This window comes from Fundulus heteroclitus, chromosome 20, assembly GCF_011125445.2.
Source record: "Fundulus heteroclitus isolate FHET01 chromosome 20, MU-UCD_Fhet_4.1, whole genome shotgun sequence".
NCBI lineage: Eukaryota > Metazoa > Chordata > Actinopteri > Cyprinodontiformes > Fundulidae > Fundulus > Fundulus heteroclitus.
Window position 1 is genome coordinate 44,500,919 of NC_046380.1, and position 18,621 is coordinate 44,519,539.

The 18,621-nt window shown below is 41.5% G+C and overlaps 1 protein-coding gene across 3 annotated transcripts in view; it reads left to right on the top strand.

Annotated features, from left to right (window-relative positions):
• Positions 1 to 18,621, top strand: part of cntn2 (contactin 2) — a 118,835-nt gene that overhangs the window by 19,512 nt on the left and 80,702 nt on the right. For all 3 annotated transcript variants that reach the window (XM_036152106.1, XM_012873379.3, XM_036152105.1), the window contains exons 3-11: positions 3,507 to 3,648; positions 5,381 to 5,553; positions 5,722 to 5,817; positions 6,258 to 6,470; positions 7,107 to 7,209; positions 10,278 to 10,459; positions 10,548 to 10,684; positions 16,032 to 16,161; positions 17,551 to 17,701. In XM_036152106.1, coding sequence (XP_036007999.1) covers positions 3,507 to 3,648; positions 5,381 to 5,553; positions 5,722 to 5,817; positions 6,258 to 6,470; positions 7,107 to 7,209; positions 10,278 to 10,459; positions 10,548 to 10,684; positions 16,032 to 16,161; positions 17,551 to 17,701 — 1,327 coding nt within the window. The remainder of the gene's footprint in view (positions 1 to 3,506; positions 3,649 to 5,380; positions 5,554 to 5,721; positions 5,818 to 6,257; positions 6,471 to 7,106; positions 7,210 to 10,277; positions 10,460 to 10,547; positions 10,685 to 16,031; positions 16,162 to 17,550; positions 17,702 to 18,621) is intronic.

Sequence of the window (18,621 nt, forward strand, 5' to 3'; positions counted from 1 at the left end):
GTCTTTATTTAATAATAAAGTCTTTATTTAATAGCATAACTCAGGTCTCTTAAGTTATTTTTCTTTAAAAATATTCTGTTATGGTTAAAAAAGTTGGTTAAATAAAGATTTAATTGGAATTCTGTGTTTGTGTTCTTTATTAAAATTAAATAATTTAGCAATATCATAAAATGTCCAGGCAGAGCTGCACATAAAATATGGTTTTAAATATTTTCAATAATTATCGATATCGATCAATATGCATTTTTTTTATCGATAAGCTTTTTTTCTATATCATCCAGCCCTAGTCTCAGAGCGCAATCGGCGTGTGAATCAAAACAATTTGAGGATCTCAGAGGCAATCGGTGTGTGAAATAAAAATAAAAATGATCAGTCTGAGAATCAACATATCAGTGTGTGAAACAAAATAACAGGCAAAACTCAGAGCACGAACATAACATGTTGCTTCCAGTTTTATGTGAACTCAGGCGATTTCAATGTGTGCTAGTTCTTCCCATAATATAAGTGCACAAGTTAAAATAACTGACCAGTCTTTCCCATAACAAGTTATATAACTGACCAGTCTTTTCCCATAATATATTGAGTGTTATGCCAGAAGCTGAATGAATATGATTATTATTATTAATTATAATTTGGTATTATAATTTAAATAATAGTTCATTAAACTCAAATTTTAGCTATAACAAATACAGTTCAAATGGTAGTGATGCCAGAGCTAGAAGCTTGTAACGATTTATACTACTAATGCATTTATTAATTAGCTGTTATGAACTCAGTTGTGCTGGAACAAATGGTCTGACCGGACTCTGACCGATCAGATTTATCCAGCAACGGTGATAACTCACTTATAACTGCAATTAGAGTTTAAACCGTTACCCTTTTATCACCAATCCAATGAAAATGTCTCTGTGTTAATATCAGATGTTAAGTCCAAAGGAGGTTAGCTCTGAATTCTGAATAACCATACAACTGTGAATTGGAATGAACACAAACAATTACTATTCCACAGTTGTTGCTTTATTTAACCAAAGGCAATTCCCTGTTACAGTAATTCTCTGATTCAACAACCTTGGAATTTTACTCGCTACTAAACTAAAAATGCAACACATATGTGGAAATAAAAGTTTAAACAAACAAAAAAATGAGAGGTAGCAAATCTTAGTTCAACTCACGGATGTTTAAACACCACATTCAAGACATCGGCATTCGACGTAGCAGCATTGACAGTCATAACAGTTTTGAGAGTCCCACTGGACGCTTTAAATGCATAGGCTATTTTAGCTGAGCTAACTACGGTTCAGCTACACGACACCCTCCCAAGATGGCGACTATGATGACGTAGGGTCTGCAACCTTGCGAGATGCGTGAGGGGAAGTCCTAATGATGTCACCACGCTTACGCTAATGTGGAGTGGTACCTCGGCCAGAGAAGGAGCGCTTGCTGAGGAGTTTAAACGAAGACCGCAAACTGAGTTTGAGATTGAATCCGCTGATAAGAAGGAAGCAACGATGGAAACGATGAGAGAGGGGAAAAGAGGGAAAATTGAGTTGAAGAAGCGACCCGCGGCGGCGTCACTTATGAACCACAAATCAACACAGCCAAATTCACCTTCAAATGCATGCACATTCAACAGAACAATATTCAACAGTTAATACATTCCGCCTTGGAGTAAACAGCATTTGACTAAATCCTAACACCTGCCCAGGCACTTCTAAACCACCTTACAGGTGAAAAAGAAATAAAAGAAAAGAAAAGGGGAATTTTCTTTACTATGATGATGCCTTGCGGGTGTCCTGGAGCGCTCCGAGTCCGCGGATCTGGTCCAGCTCAGCGAGCCGGTGCGTCTTGACGAACGCAGGAGTTTGCAGCCGCAGGATCGAGAAGAGAAACTTCCTTCTCTTTTTCAGGCTTCCAGAGGCTTTGCTCGGCCAAACAAAAGCGTGGTCCTCTTTCGATCACTGGGAGATAAGGCGGCTCTCAGTCTTTGATCAGAGGGAATTCAAAAGTACTTTTTAAGTCGACCTCCTGACAGCAAATACAGGGAATGGAGTCTGCTTCGGTAATCTTCGGTCCAGCAAAGTTATCGAGCACGTGGCATGGGGGGTTCCACGGAGTAGAGCAGCTGCGTGCCTTTCCTGACTGGCAAAACACCAAGAAGAAGGCTGAATGCCTTGTGTGACTGTGTTTTATAGTTATCACCATAGCAACCTTATCTCGATCGGCGGCCATTTGGCTGTGTTGCATGATGGGAGTTGGTGGCCATTTTGACCACATTGCATCATGGGAAATGCAGTTTGTCACATCTGAACCGGCATTACATAAAGAGCAAAAAATAATTATTTTATATATCAACAGCAAACTCTGCACAAATATGGAATATATGACTGACAACTTCTCTTCAAGTATAAGAATTTATTAACAGAAAATACAGAAAATATCCAGAGAACTATGGAATGTTGTATACCTGAATTAAAAATATTTTTCAATAAACAAATCCTCTCTACTAGGAACTTAACTAAACTACTAAGCAAAATTAAGATAAAAATAAGCTAAGGAACTATATCCACACAAAAGAAACAGGTAGCTTAATCCGGAAGCTCCAGGTATGCTTACCTCGATGGAACATTAAAACAAAACAGTAAAACACATTAAGAGTGAACAATTTTAAGCTTCCCCTGCTTATTCTCTGCCAAACTTATGCCTCTGTGTCAGTTCAGTTGACTTTGGGCCATCCGGTTGGAAGTTGCTTCAGGGTGAATATTGTTGTCTGGCTGTGGCGACAGGGCAGCCGGGGCGAAAACTGTTCTCCTGCACAACTTAGAAAGTTTCTCAGAAAACAGACTTTACTCAGCTTGGTCGACCCTGCAGATGTTTTTGAGTCTCCAAACCCCATGCAGGCTCATGGTGGCTTGTCTCCCCAGTGTAAACACCCTTAATGGTCCACTGGAAAAGAGTTAGATGAGTTTGGAGAAGGTTGGTTTATAGTGGTGGTCCCCTGCTGTGAGAACACTTGGGGAGGGGGAGTGACTCTGCTACTTCGTATAATATTCCCTGTGGTTTCAGCCTTAAAGTCACAACATACCTCTCTTCTCTGACTTCACATCATAGGGATGGGCAATTATGGTGTTGTTTATTGTTATATCATACCTGAAAATCTAACCAAACACCAAAAAATTTTCACAACACAAACAATTTTGTTTGTTACTGTTCGCAACACAGTTGCACTCCTTAATGTGTAGTGGTGTGCGAAGATAGCCTATTTGATAATAGTTAAATTTTATTTTTTGGAAAGTATTTATTTTTGTCAGGGTTTGACTATATGCAACAACAAATATGTTGCCAGATTTTGCTGTTCCCTTATTTTGCATTATGCATGTACTGATAAAATAGAGAAATAGACAATCTAATTTTATAAACAAAATGAGGCAATGCTTAATATTTCGCAACAAAAAGATATGAGAAGATGTTTCTGATGCACTTTATCCACTTTGAAATTTGGTTCCCAGTGGGGAATGTGTGTGTCTCGGGTCATGACAGAGGGCCAATGTTTGAAGAACAGCCAAGCAGTTTGATTTACCCAGAGGGCTTGACTGAAGGCAAAATAACTCTCAGCTGTCAGGCTCGAGCCAGTCCACCTGCAACTTACTCGTGAGTAACACACACACACACACACACACACACACACAAACACACACACACACACACACACACACACACACACACACACACACAGTTTGTATTCCTAAACAGACTAACACGTTGTATTTACTTAAATTTCTCTCTGCATTTACCTTTAACTGTTACCCTTAACCCTACAATAGGAATTTGCAGCATTAGGACAATGCTTTGGTCCCCCTAGGTCATTTGGCACGGGCTTTCTGTTGTATTTACTAAAATTCTGAAGACCAATGAACTGTTGTAGTCCAAATTACGATTGTTTAGGCTAGTGAACATTTCATTCATCATTATTGAGAAGTATTGGAGAGACAGGTAGGGAAGTACTTGGTATGCCTTCTGGAAGGAAAATTGACAAGGAGTCCTGGTGGTAGAATGAAGAAATGCACCTGACAGCAGTAGAGATTTTGACTAGCTTGTTCAATTAGTCCGTGGGCCAGAATCGGTAGGACGTCTCCTTAAGAAGTTTCGTATGAACTGTCAGGGGGCAACTTTCTTCCACCGGGATAAGTTGCTACACATAGTAGTGATCTCAAAACACCAATGTTCCCACATTTTCACTTGCACATTAATGAGTTAAAGCCAATAAAAAATCTAAACTGTTGCGCTCCGGTCCAAGAGGTCACGTGATTCGATTTTTGCTGCTCAGCCAATCAGATTGCTGTATTGTCAGCTGAGCGAGTTCAACGAGTTCATCATGGCTGTGCCCATAAAGGGTTGTAAACATTTGTTTCCAGACGAAGAAAGCCTGAGAGCCAAGAGATGAGCTGTATCTAGAGTGTATGTTAGAGTGGTGCAGGACATGTATGAGAGCTGTAAGACAGTGGTGAGGTGTGCTGTAGATGTGACAGAGGAGTTCAATGTTGGAGTGGGGCAGCATCAAGTATTCTTATTTGCTGTGGTGATGGACAGGTTGACAAATGAGGTTAGACAGAAGTCTCTGTAGACTATGATGCTTACAGGAGACATGTTGAGAAAAACCTAGAGAGTCCAGAGCAATAGCTAGTGTGGAAAAGAGGTAAAGAATCGTGTTCAAGGTGGTTGGAATGGGTGGAGAAAAGTGTCAAGTGTGTTGTCTGATTAAAGTGTATAAGCAAGAATATAAGGAAAGGAGTACAAGATTTTGGTGAGACCAGCAATGTTGTCTGGTTTAGAGACAGTGGCAGTGAGATAAAGACAGTAGGCAGAGCTGGAGGTAGCAGAGATGAAGATGTTGAGGTTCTATTTGGTAGTGACAAAGATAGAAAGGATCAGGAGTGAGTACATCAGAGGGACAGCTCATGTTAGATGTGTTAGAGATAAAGCCAGAAACGCCACACTGAGATGGTTTGAACATGTACAGAGAAGCGATAGTGAGGACATCTGTTAGAAGGATGCTGAGGCTGGAGCTGCCAGGCAGGAGGCCTGGAGGACTTCCAAAGAGATTCATGGATGGAATGAAAGAGTAGATGAAGGTAGTCAATGTGAGGGAAGATTATGCAGAAGATAGGGTTAGGTGGAGATAAATTACTTGCAGTGGCAACCCCTGAAAGGGAAAAGCTGAACGAATAAGAATATGGAGAACTATTTCCTGTTGTCAAATAAGCCCATAACCATCTTACATCTCATTGGGAAAGAAATTGGTCAGTAGCATACACAGAGGAAATCACATTAAATCCTGTTGTTTTGTGAAGTTTGTTTCCTTTCACTGACTCTGATCCTGCAGGTGGAAATTGAATGGCACACTCATGGAACTCGGTTTGAGCCGGTACTCTATGGTGGCTGGCAACCTGGTGATCAGCAACCCTGACAGTATTCAAGATACAGGATCATACCAGTGTCTGGCCAATAACCCGTGTGGGACTATCATTAGCCGAGCTGCTAATCTCAAGTTTGGCTGTAAGTGAAAGAATACCTTTCTGGAAGGGTTGCTCTTTATTAATTTAACACTAAATCGTCAGGAGTAAAAGCTCTGTTACTAATACTTCCTTTATGATATCTATGTATCCGTTTTCTTGATATTTTATATTTCTTTATCTTAATCTCTGCATTTTCATCTTGCCTCAGACCTTCAAGACTTCCCCCCTAATAGCAGGACTTCACAGACAGTATATGAGGGTGCAGGCACTTTCCACGCCTGTCAACCCCCTCCACATCACCCAGGTACTACCTCTACTGTAGTGCTTGAACGCTAGGTTACCAATACTCACACTTCTGCCATGAAATAGATCTTTGTAAGGTAGAGGGAGATGTCATTCTCAATCCACAGACTAAGGCTGCCAGGTATCATATCATAGAATAATAAGCACTGTGTTAGTGTGTGTGTAAATGATAGGACCTAATATAGAATACATTTTACGTTGTTTTAATTAGGAATAAAAATAAGTATACCAAATTTATTTGGTAGAAATGTGAGTTCTAGGTTAGAGCTTCTATTGGTTAAAAATCTTTAAATTATTTGACTGAAGAGTAAATAACTACTGAAATGCCTTTAACATTCAACTGCTCGACCATGACCTCATTCCAATGAAATTCATAATTGCATTATCTTTGAATTTATTAAACTGGCTAAGGTGTTATTTTCTGATCTTCATTTTCTGCAGCTCTGTCTTATCGCTGGTACTTCAACGAGTTTCCCAACTTCATCAGAAAGGATGATGGACGCTGGTTTGTGTCGCAAGTCACTGGGAACCTGTACTTGGCCAAAGCAGAGTTAAATGATACTGGGAACTACTTTTGCTTCACTACCATCAATCTGGACATCAGCACCAAAAGCACTTTTAGCAAGGGCAGCCTGCTGACTGTATTACCAGATGGTATGATCACTGCATGTGGTTCTGCTACAACAGTCCTAGTAGTTTTTTTTGTGTGTAGCCACTGAGAAATCACATAACGACAGAACATCTTTATCTCAGCTTTGACAAAAAACCTGTATGCCTGTTTTTTTCCAAAGAACTAAAGAGTAATTTACAAGCTACTATCAGCAATAAGTGTAAGCCTGACCAACTAAACCTATTTTCCTGCGTGAATTATGTTCCTACCTGCTCTGCCACTGGGATGTATGACTTGGTGACGTGGACTGCACCTTTCCCATCAACATTTGAACATTTCAATAGGTCTTTGAAATGCAACAGTGGTGCAGGAATTAGGGAGTTTGTCCTGCAATTGAGAGGTTGCTGGTCTGATCCCCCACTCCGGCTGTCTCAGTTGTTGTGTCCTTGGGCAAGACACTTCAACTGACTTCTCTGCTGGAGTGGTTAGAGGTCTAGAGATCTCATCCGTGTTTGCTTTATATATCTTGGTCCCCGATGATCAGACAATATATTAATGGATACAAAGAGGGAATAAAACGTATTCTAAATTATATAAATTATTTACATAATAAAAGATAATTTTTCAGTGTCAAAGCCCTAACTAACTCTGCACCATTTAATTTTCTGTTGTTTTTTCAGCCAATCCAAAGAGGTCCGCACCAAGTATTAAACTGCGCTTCCCAGCAGACACCTATGCCCTCACAGGACACACTGCCCAATTGGAATGCTTTGCTTATGGAAAGTAAGTTTCCAGCTAGAAATCAAAATAATAGAATCTATTTGATGGTAATTTAATCCGGCTGTCTGCATTGTCGATTGCTTTGCAGCAATCCCTCATACTGAGCATGCATGAAGCCACAGTAGAGAGGAAAACTCTTCTTTAACAGGGAGGAGAACCTCCATCAGAACCAGGCTCAGTGTGAACGGTCATCTGCCTCGACCGACTGGGGTTAGAGAAGACAGAGCAGAGATACAACAAGAGAGACAAACAAGCACAGAGGCACACATTGATCCAGTAATGCTTTCTATGTTATATGGTAATAGTGGATGATTTGCCTCCCCTGGATGATGTCACAGCTAACAGAACACCAGACCAGATGCACCTACTGTGAAAGCAAAAGCAAATGTTAAATATTGAAATAACAACAAGCAATGCAAATTGGAGAACAGTAGAAGAACTCAACCGAGTGAGAAAAATAGACCCTGATGTCCTTCAGCAGCCTAAGCCTATAGCAGGATAACTATATAGTTAGCTCAGGGTAATCTAGGCGACTCTAACTATATAAACTTTGTCAAGTGTTAAGTCTGGTCTTAAAAGTAGACAGGTTGTCTCCCTCCGTCCGTCCGTCCGTCTTCTTCCGCTTATCCGGGGTCGGGTCGCGGGGGTAGCAGCTTCAGTAGGGAGGCCCAGACGTCCCTCTCCCCAGCCACTTGGGCCAGCTCCTCAGGAGGAATCCCAAGGCGTTCCCAGGCCAGCCGGGAGACATAGTCCCTCCAGCGTGTCCTGGGTCTTCCCCTGGGCCTCCTCCCGGTGGGACGTGCCCGGAACACCTCACCAGGGAGGCGTCCAGGAGGCATCCTGACCAGATGCCCGAGCCACCTCAACTGGCTCCTCTCGACGTGGAGGAGCAGCGGCTCTACTCTGAGTCCTCCCCGGATGACTGAGCTCCTCACCCTATCTCTAAGGGAGAGCCCAGACACACTACGGAGAAAACTCATTTCAGCCGCTTGTATCCGGGATCTCGTTCTTTCGGTCACGACCCAAAGCTCGTGACCATAGATGAGGGTAGGAACGTAGATCGACCGGTAAATCGAGAGCTTCGCCTTTTGGCTCAGCTCTCTCTTCACCACAACGGATCGGTACAGGTTGTCTCCCTCACAGACCAAAACTGGGAGTTGGTTCCACAGGAGAGGAGCCTGATAACTAAAGGATCTGCCCCTATTCTACTTTTAGAGACTCTAGGAACCACCAGCAGACCTGCAGTCTGAGAGCAAAGTGCTCTGTTAGGAACATACGGCATAATCAGAGTTCTGACATGTGATGGAGCTCGATCATTAGGGGCTTTATACGTGAAAAGGGGAATTTTAAGTTATATTCTTTATTTAACAGGAAGCCAATGAAGGGAAGCTAAAATTGGAGAAATATGATCCCTCTTGTTGATTTTCATCAGAACTCTTGCAGCATTTTGGATCAGCTGAAGGCTTTGAACTGCATTTTGTGGACATCCTGATAGTAAAGAATTACAATAGTCCAGCCTTGATGTAACAAATGCATGGTAGTTTTTTAGCGTCACTCCTGGACAAAATATTTCTAATTTTGGCAATATTCCGGAGGTGAAAAAAGAAAACCCTGAAAACCTGTTTAATATGGGATTTAAATGATATGTCTTAGTAAAAAATAACAATGTTTTTTTTTATTTTTTACCAGAGTCTTAGAAAACAGTGTCACATCTAGCAATGGCATCAGCCACACCTCCTCACTAAGATAAAAATGTATGTCCTTTCCATTCTCAAAATCTGAATTAAGCTAAAACTCCATGGCAGGAATTTTAAGGCTACGTCAGGAGCTCTGTGAGAGGACTCTGACAATTTTTGTGTTCTTTCGGTTTGCCAAGTCTCCAAGAAGGTTTTCGTTTTTTGGATTTCCATGTCTCGCCTAGCTCTCGTCCAACACCTCATTTGTTTTCTGTTTCTGGACCTGGACTGTTTTTACTGCCATGATTCTTGTGAAAATTTCAACTTGTGCAGAAACTCCTGTGGTTTCTCAAATTTGGGAAAGAAAACAATTTAATCAAAACAAGATGTGTGGCAAGCCATGCCTCCACTCCAACTGCAACTACCCACCCCCACCCCCCTTCCTCTCCCCTTCTCAACCATTACCTCATATGTGCATATTTACAAAGGATAAATTCACAGCGAAACAGCATCACCTTTCAGAGAAACATGTCTGGTGAAAAAGTAACTCATAACTTTATAATGCTGTTAGCAAGAGAACATTTTGATCAGCTGGGCGTGTTCTCTGCCATATTGCTCTGATGGTAGCATAAGAGACAATAGATACCTTTAGTTCTTTACATGATTATTTTTTAGTTATTTCTATGTAATAACTTAAGCTTAATATGATTGAATTTGACTTTGTAAAGTGCCTCGAGATGACATGTTTCATGAATTGGCGCTATATAAATAAAATTGAATTGAAATTAACTTATTGTTTCTTTAAAGATTAGATTTGGATTTAAATTTGCCCATAATATTGGTAATTTAACATTGTATGCAGTTTTTAGTGTAGTAAACTTTTAATTAAATTCTCAAAGGCAGTGTTATTCTGTCTTGTCTTTTGTTTGATATCCTGTAAAGCCCTTTGGATGGCCTTGTGTATGAATGGTGCTATATAAAAAAACTTGCATTAGCTTGATTATGGTATTTGCAGCAGTCTTGCAGCTATATAAGCACAAAGCTGCCCCCAACTGTAGAAATTGAACACCATCATTCTGTTAAGATTTTAAACCTGCCATCTTGGCTTGTGAGTTAATCAAATTTAGCTGCAACTTTTATGGATTTCCAATCGTGGATAAACTTCAGGCTTCCATTCACTTGGTTTAATCAGGTTTGAAATCTGTTTTAATCCAGGCTCACTTGTCATCTTCAGTTAATCGCACTCACTTTAATGACTGAGCAGTAAAAGACAACAGCCAAAATGCTTTTATTTTTACTTTATCTATTACAAACTGATTTGGAAACTGCTTCACCACATATTCAGTCTTTTTGTGACAGTCGGTATTCTTAAATTCTGTCTTTTCAACCGTCCAGTCCTGTCCCAAAGCTTCGATGGAGGAAGGTTGACGGTTTAATGCCATCTAAAGCAGGTTCCTCCATACAGAGTCCAACCCTCACCCTACCTGAACTATCTTTTGATGATGAGGGCATTTATGAGTGTGAAGCCTACAACTCTGAAGGAAGTGACACATACCGTGGACGCATTATTGTGCAAGGTGACAAACAGAAAATTGTTGTAAACTTATCTGGGTTCTTTTATTTGTCTTTAATTGACTGGCTCATTATCCCCCTCCGTTCCTGCAGCTCAGCCAGAATGGCTGCAGGTGATGAGCGACTCAGAGGTGGAGATCAGCTCTGAACTTCACTGGAGCTGTTTAGCTGCTGGAAAACCAAGACCAGCTATACGCTGGATACGCAACGGATTGTTTCTTATCACGCAGGTAACATACAGACAGGGTGCCACGCAGTAATTAGCAGTTGTACTGTATCTTCAAATATAAAATCTGATATTTATATATTATTGATTAATAAACATGTCAAAAGGAGTAAAACAGAGAAGAACAATGCAAATACTGAGTTAACAAACATTGTTTGATGAAATAACATTTTATCGAAGGATTTTCTCAGTAAACATCAATAAACTTTAGTGACACTGGATTTCATTAATGCAATTATACCTTAGGCTAGGGGTCGCTGTAGCGATCGGTTGCTAAAATCGGTTACTTTTAAGGTTATATAAAACACCTTTAGATCAACATTAATATTCCATATTAATGCAATAATAATGCTCATAGCATTATCAAACGATGGTGGAGTGAAACGAAACAAACCTTACGCTTGAAACGAACCATAGTCGCGTCCGAGAAAAGTGAATGTTACCGGAAGCTAATAGCTTTAAGCTTGTGGACATTCAGTGCTAATTTTTAAAAGCTTCGGCTTTACTTTTGTCGTAATGAACGGACCGGATAACATAAATATTAATATCCCATCAATGTATGAAACCCTTGTGGAGATAACGTTTGTTATAACCATGAAAACACACTCAAATTACATCAGCCAATGGCCTGAAGAAGCTAGCGGGAGCTACGTCGGTTAGCTCCATGTGTTTAAAAACACCATGTGACCCCTGCCTACCAAAAATAATCTCAAAGGACCAAACTGGGTTTATAAAAGGCAGACAATTATCCTCAAATGTACGCCGTCTGCTCAACATAATACTGTCCAAGCCTGAATCACAAGACCCTGAGATGGTAATCTCTATGGATGCGGAAAAAGCTTTTGATAGAGTGGAATGGAATTATTTATTCTCAGTCTTAAATAGGTTTGGCTTTGGCCAGGGCTTTGTTTCATGGATTAAATTATTATACAATGCCCCAGTTGCCAGTGTAAAAACAAACTCGACACAGTCCAACTTCTTTCCTTTAACACGCGGCTGCCGCCAAGGATGCCCACTATCACCATTGCTGTTCACCGTCGCAATAGAACCGCTTTCCATTGCCCTTAAGAGCTCACCGCTTTTTACTGGTGTATATAGGAACGGGAAAGAGCACAGAGTATCACTTTATGCTGATGACCTTTTACTCTATGTCTCAAATCCCACTGTCTGCTTGGACAAAATTCTGGACATTTTACACACTTTTGGTTCCTTTTCTGGGTATAAATTGAACATTGAAAAAAGCGAATGCTTCCCTCTTAATGATCTAGCAAAACAGATCCCGGCTCGATCACTACCATTCTGCTTAGCCTCTTCTAGGTTTCAATATTTAGGAATTCATATTTTGAATAGTCTCCCTTTACTACATAAACATAACACTGTAGAGCTGGTCAGAAGGGTGAAGTCAGACCTATTACGCTGGAATAATCTCCCACTGTCACTTCTAGGTAGGATAAACTCTATCAAAATGAATGTTCTACCAAAATTTTTATTCCTTTTTCAGTGTTTACCTATATACCTGCCCAAAAATGTTTTCATCAAATTGGATAAGATTGTTTCACATTTCATTTGGGCAGGAAAGACTCCAAGGGCAAAATACTCAGTGTTGCAAAGACCCAAGAACAATAGAGGCCTCGCATTGCCGGATTTCAGGGCAGCCAATATTCAAAAAGTCTATACCTGGTATAACTCCCCCAACACAGACTGGTGTCAGATGGAAGCTTACTCATGTACCCCTGTCTCGTTATCAGCTTTAGTATGTTCCCCTCTAAATGCTCATCCCACTAAAGTCACCTCCAACCCGATTGTATTATCTACTATAAAAATCCTGAGACAGTTTAAACGGCACTTTAAAATCACCTGTCTTTCCCCACTAATGCCCCTTTCTGAAAATTACTTATTTCCACCCGCGTCACTTGATCCAACTTTTTCTCTGTGGAAAGAGAAGGGGCTGGTAAACTTTGATCAACTTTATGACAAGAACATTTTCACTTCCTTCAATAACCTCCAAACTAAGTTTTCCCTCCCACAATCTCATTTATTTAGGTATTTTCAAGCTAGAGACTTTGTTCGTTGTAACTTTCCCAATTTTCCCCATAAACCTCCTCGTACTCTTCTCTTATTGATGTCATTCTATCTCTCCCAGCCGCTCGCGGATTCATTTCCGTCGTGACAAAATTAATCTTGTCATCAATACCACTCTCGCTGGTGACTAGAAACTCATGGGAAAAGGAGTTGGGCTGCACCATGTCAGACGAGGGGTGGGAGAGGGCCCTTGACAGGGTCAACTCCACCTCGTCTTGTGCCAGTCTGACTTTAATTCAGTTTAAGGTCCTACACAGGATACATTACTCCAAAGCTAAACTTAAAAAACTCTTTAATACAAGTGATACATGTGACAGGTGTTCTCTGTCACCAGCCAGTCATACACACATGTGTTTTTCCTGTCCCAGATTAAGCTCATTCTGGTCCTCTTTCTATAATACTTTCACAAAAGCTTTAAACAAGCCAGTGCTTCAGAGTCTTTTGACCTCTATCTTTGGTGTGCTTCAGGAATCCACACACTTCACGAACAGGGAAAGTAACGCTATTGCTTTTGCATCTCTGGTAGCCCGGAGACGCATATTACTTCAGTGGAAGGATAAGAATCCTCCGTCCCCTGACTCTTGGCTGAAGGATCTAATGTCACTCCTACACTTAGAAAAAATCAAGTACAGCATTAGGGGATGTGTCGACAAATTTTATAAAACTTGGAATCCCATTCTTTCCTTAGTTGATTCAACTCGCTCCTTAGATGATTAAAAAGTATGGCTTTAATTAAGACACTCTGACATACCCCCTCTCTAATAGCGTACCGCGCACGTGACGTCACCGTCTCAAGAGCAACGCCCCTTTTGCCGCTTTGGTAGGGCATACAGGTAGAGAACGCCCGTAGCAACCAGCTATTACACGCGCAACAGAAACAGCGATATGACCAACTTTACAGCCATTAAACTTTCCCAAGACGATGTCCCAGGCGCACGGTTTACTGGTCGCACTGTCGAAGAACACACCAACCTTCAGCTCAAACGATGGCTTGAGTGTCGAGGGCTTAAAAAGACCGGAAAACGGGCCGAGTTGATCGAACAGTAAGCTTTGTTTTTTTTTCCTGCGCGCCGGTCATGGCGTCGTCGGCCGTTTTTTTGTTTGTAATCACCGTCCAGGGATCGGTATATGTTTAATGTTTGTCTAATTTGAAATGTTTTTGAGTAGGCTATCCTGGTAGCAGGGTATCATGTTAGCGCCTGCTACCATGATAGCCTATATGCTATCATGGTAGCAGGCGCTTCATTATTAACATGTCGGCCACCAAAATACTCTTACCTGTTCACTACTTGATGTCGCTGGAATTGGGTCAGGATGTTCTTCGGTTGGGCCCTTTCCTCCAACAAAATGCTTGCTACATATGTAGGTGAATTTGGTAACTTTTTCCGGATTGAACTGTTGTGTAGGGCGACCGCACCGGTGAACCCAGCGCACACATTTCTCCTTGGCAGTCTTGAAGAAAACATCCTTCATATGCGGCCGATCAGCGTACCTCGAGTCGCTGTTGCCCGTTCCATAGCAACAATGTTTAAAAACCATGGTTTTAGATTTGGAAAAAGCAGTCGTTTACCGAGTAAAACCAAGGGTAACGCACGTCTCTTTTACAGCGAAACAGCGGCGGACTATGCAAGCTTGCCCTACTGCGTACCACGTGATGTGACATCATCGTGACGTTACGTTTCTAAAAATAGCTTGCTCGCGGTACACTATTGAATCACTCCTAATTTTCCAGCCAGGATTTTAAGAGAGACCAGCGGTTGGGTTAGGGATTTGGTGGTTGAACCTTAAGCACAACATATAATAACTGCTATAATTATATTTTTGATTTTGTTTTCTAAGCATTTCAGATCCCTCCTCTAAATTTTGTTTGTTATTATTATTATTTATTTATTTTATTTTATTATTATTATTTTATGTAATTTGCTTGTTGGTTAGGTAACTGTTCTCCCCTCCTGTTTTCTCGTTAAGAGGGAGAGAATCAGGTTTGCTTATTGTTAACATTTTTCACTGTATTCCTGGGAATGTAGAGGGGTGGGGGATAGGTGAAATGTATTCTCATGTAAATTAATGTATTGCACCCTTCTAACCCAATAAAAATATATATGGAAAAAAAAACACCATGTGAATGCATTACGTAAACCTCTAACTTGATAAACTATTTAAATTTCCCTGTTTGTTTCTCTGCCAAACCTATCGGTGCCTCAGTGTCAGTTCGCTTCACTTTGGGTATCCAGTTGGAAGAAGTTGAAAGCAGGGGATAGCTGCTTAGTAGCAGCAGACATGCGGCCAGCCAGAACGTGGTCGTAGCAGGCCGGTCCGAGGTTCTGCATGCAGTCTCTGAGCTCTCAGCTTGTCTGGTGAGGGAAGGCGACCGATCCGTGTCGTCTTGCGTCAGCTTTCCTGCAACAGCTGACAAAAATAAACAAAGCTGTTTCGGCATTCTTTATTTCAGCAGCTGGTTGCGCAGGAGTGAGACTGCAAACTTAGCCTTGATCTAGTCGGCAGATTTCCGAATTCAGTCGGATCCTCCACTCCGCACAGGACAACGAAAATGGATAAACTACCCCTTTTGTCGCTCCATTGAAGCGACAGGAAATGTGTTTCACAGAAAGTACATTTTACTCAGCTTGTGGGCCTTTGAGTCCCATGAGGCCCCATGCATGGCTGGTCCAGGGTGGACTCTCTCTCCTTGAGAGTCCCAGAAAGAAGTGTGGAGATAGTGTAAGGGATGGTCTAGGCTCATAGCAGGGCATCCTGCTGTAAGAAGCTGTCTCTGCATGGACATTTCTTTGCCTCCAACCAATTTTTATTTCTCCTCAGGTTACATGTTGTCAATTCAGTCTGAATTCTAGTCCATGGCCAGATAGCACAACGCCGGGATACCAAACAGCTTAGGAGACAGACTAGGCTAGGGCACCAAGGATGGTACGAAACAGAAGTAAACTTAACAAAACAAAAATAAACACTAACTGAAAGATGCATGATCCAAAGAACCTAACAAATAATCAAACACCGTAAGATTGTGACATTTGAGGGCAAAGTTATGCTGTCCGAGGATTAGAGTTGTTCTGGTTGAACTGTTTGCTATTTTGGTTCCATCAATAACTAAATTAGCTCTTGCTTGCTTTCTTTGCTTCTCAGATGAAGACAGTACTAAAAATTACTTAATTCTTTCTTTCATGTGTTATTTTGTTCTTGCTTTCTGTAATCCTCCTCTGTGTTTCTACCTCTTCCTTCCCATCATTAACATTTTCCCTACTGAACTTTAGGATCGAGTAGTAGTGAATGGAGCACATCTGAAAATCAGTAACCTGGCCCTTGAAGATTCAGGAATGTACCAGTGTGTTGCTGACAACAAACACGGCACTATTTATTCATCTGCTGAGTTAAGGGTGCAAGGTAAGAAAGGCTATGCATTCAGTGATTAATTTAACATAAAGGCGCAATGACATTACTGTATAAACCCTTTCATGTAGTTGATATTGCTGCATATGTAAATTCTCCAAAGAATTTTATAAACAAATAACATCAAGTTGTTGTTTTGTCAGGCCAAATGTCCCCCCTCAGCAGCTCCACGCCACTTTCTCCCTCCATCTACAACTCCCTTCTCGGTGCAACACTCCATTACAAATCCAGTATTATAGTAGTATAATATATGGTGGAAGTGTTTATGTTGCAGGAGGTCAGACATGCGAGGCTAAGCTGACCAAAGACTTTAAACTGGCAGCATAATTTAACACACTGACAGAAATACAAAGCCGCACAATGGGGAGCTCGCTGTGGTTGCACTTATGAAGCTGGGAGCCAGCACCACCGCAGCGGAGAACCCGCTGCCAGCATACCCACGACATGGCGGGTGGCTCCACCACGGTGACTGGGGAGGAGAGCAAGCTCTCTTCCGCAGTCACTGCGGTGGAGCCAGCTGCCAGTGAGCTGGCTCTCCCAGGCAGTGACAAGAAAATCATGACACTAACATTGGTTTGGCTTCAGTTAGTGAACTGGATTTTTTAGTTACAAACACCTTCCTTACATGTGACAGCATTTATTCCCCCACAGGAGACAGTCTTCAGTAAAATCACCATAAATGAACTTCAGTCACTCTTCTATGTTTGCAAGTGGAAACTTCCATCCATTTTTTTCACCCTCAGACATATCAGCTCCCCCTTTTAGTAACCGCTGTGAAGTTAGGTTTAATATGGGATATTGACGCTCCACCACTTCTGCGGTGACTGCCTCCTGTTCGAGCCGATACAGGGAGGCTGATCTCGGGCTGCTGCTCCTCAGCCACCCTCCTCTCAAGTCGGACATGCTTGTCTGACTTACAGCCAATGCATCAGCTGGGAGAGGGGGGAAGTGGAAGGTAGGGGGACGGCTGTTTGCTTGATGGTGTGCTCTGATTGGAGAATTTGAATTACGTAGAAAGACAAACCCGTTTTCTGATCTGGCCATTTTTGAGCAAAGCAACAAAGCTGACTGCCCATGCTGCAGGTCCTTTGGTATTCACTTTTGACATTCACAAAGCCTCATCAGTGCACAACAGACTGTATTATACCCCCACAACCTCAGAAAAATTTAATTTGTTGTGATGACCCCTTTAACAATTGGACAAACAAACAAACTGTCCAATTGTTAAAAGAACAGTTGGACAAAAGAAAATGTCTTTTTTTTATTTTTTTAAGATTATTGTGCTAATTTACCTGATGCCATCTGGCTTGTTTCAGCGTGAGACATCAAATAAACTGTATTCTAACTTCCTGCATACTGTTGTCTTTTATATTCTCCTTCAAGTCCAGGCTCCAGATTTCAGGTTGAATCCTGTTAGGAGACTGATCCCGGCAGCCAGAGGTGGCCAGGTAGTGATTGAGTGTCGCCCTCGTGCAGCACCAAAGCCCAACCTGTTCTGGAGCCGTGGTACCGAGCTTCTTGCCAACAGCAGCAGGTACTTTACTGTATCATTTTATAGAAACAAAACACAATGTTGGTCCCAATCAGAAGAAGTTTTATGACAAATATTCAGACCTGGGCTGTGCAGTGGCGAGCACTGCTGCCTTGCAGCAAGAAGGTCCTGGGTTTGAGTCCACCCTGAGTCTTTCTTTATGGAGTTTCCATGTTTGCATCTCCCTGTGCATGCGTGGGTTCTCTCCAGGTACTCTGGCTTCCACCCACAGTCCAAAAACACTTTTATGTTAATTGGTCTCTCTAAATTTTCCTTAGGCGTGTGTGTGTGCTTGAATGGTTGTTTGTCCTGTTTGTCTCTGTGTTGCCCTGCGATAGACTGGTAGCCTGTCCAGGGTGTACCCCGCCTCTCACCCATTGACAGCTGGAGATGGGCACCAGCAACCCCAGCAGGGATAAGCGTGTCGGAAAATGGATGGATATTCAGACCTTTTTGAAACTGTAATCTCGTTGCCCCTGATATAGTGTAAAAGGGATAAACAAAGAATACAACAGGTAGAGGGTGTATCTTAGAATTATTACTAACATTTACAAACCTCCTAGACCTTCTTTGTTTGACAGTTATCGTAATGTTAATTGTAAATTAAGTAAGTTTTATTTCTGAAAGTGTAAAAGCCTATTTGAGCACTTTGATATGCAATTTTGCAATAGATAACGTTAATAAAAAAACATGCTTGTACAAAAAATATTTTTGTTTTTTTATTTTTCAAGCACTTTTCAGAATTGGAATGAAAACATCCTGGTGTCATAAAAATCTGGCCTATTTGGCTAAATCACTAATCACAACGCCCTGATGTTGTAACGTATAGGAAACAAGACCCAGAATTCAAACCAAACAGGATAGTGACGTTTCGAACAAGTTTATAAGATCAGCTGACGCAGGCACTCAGGGCTCGCTGCTCG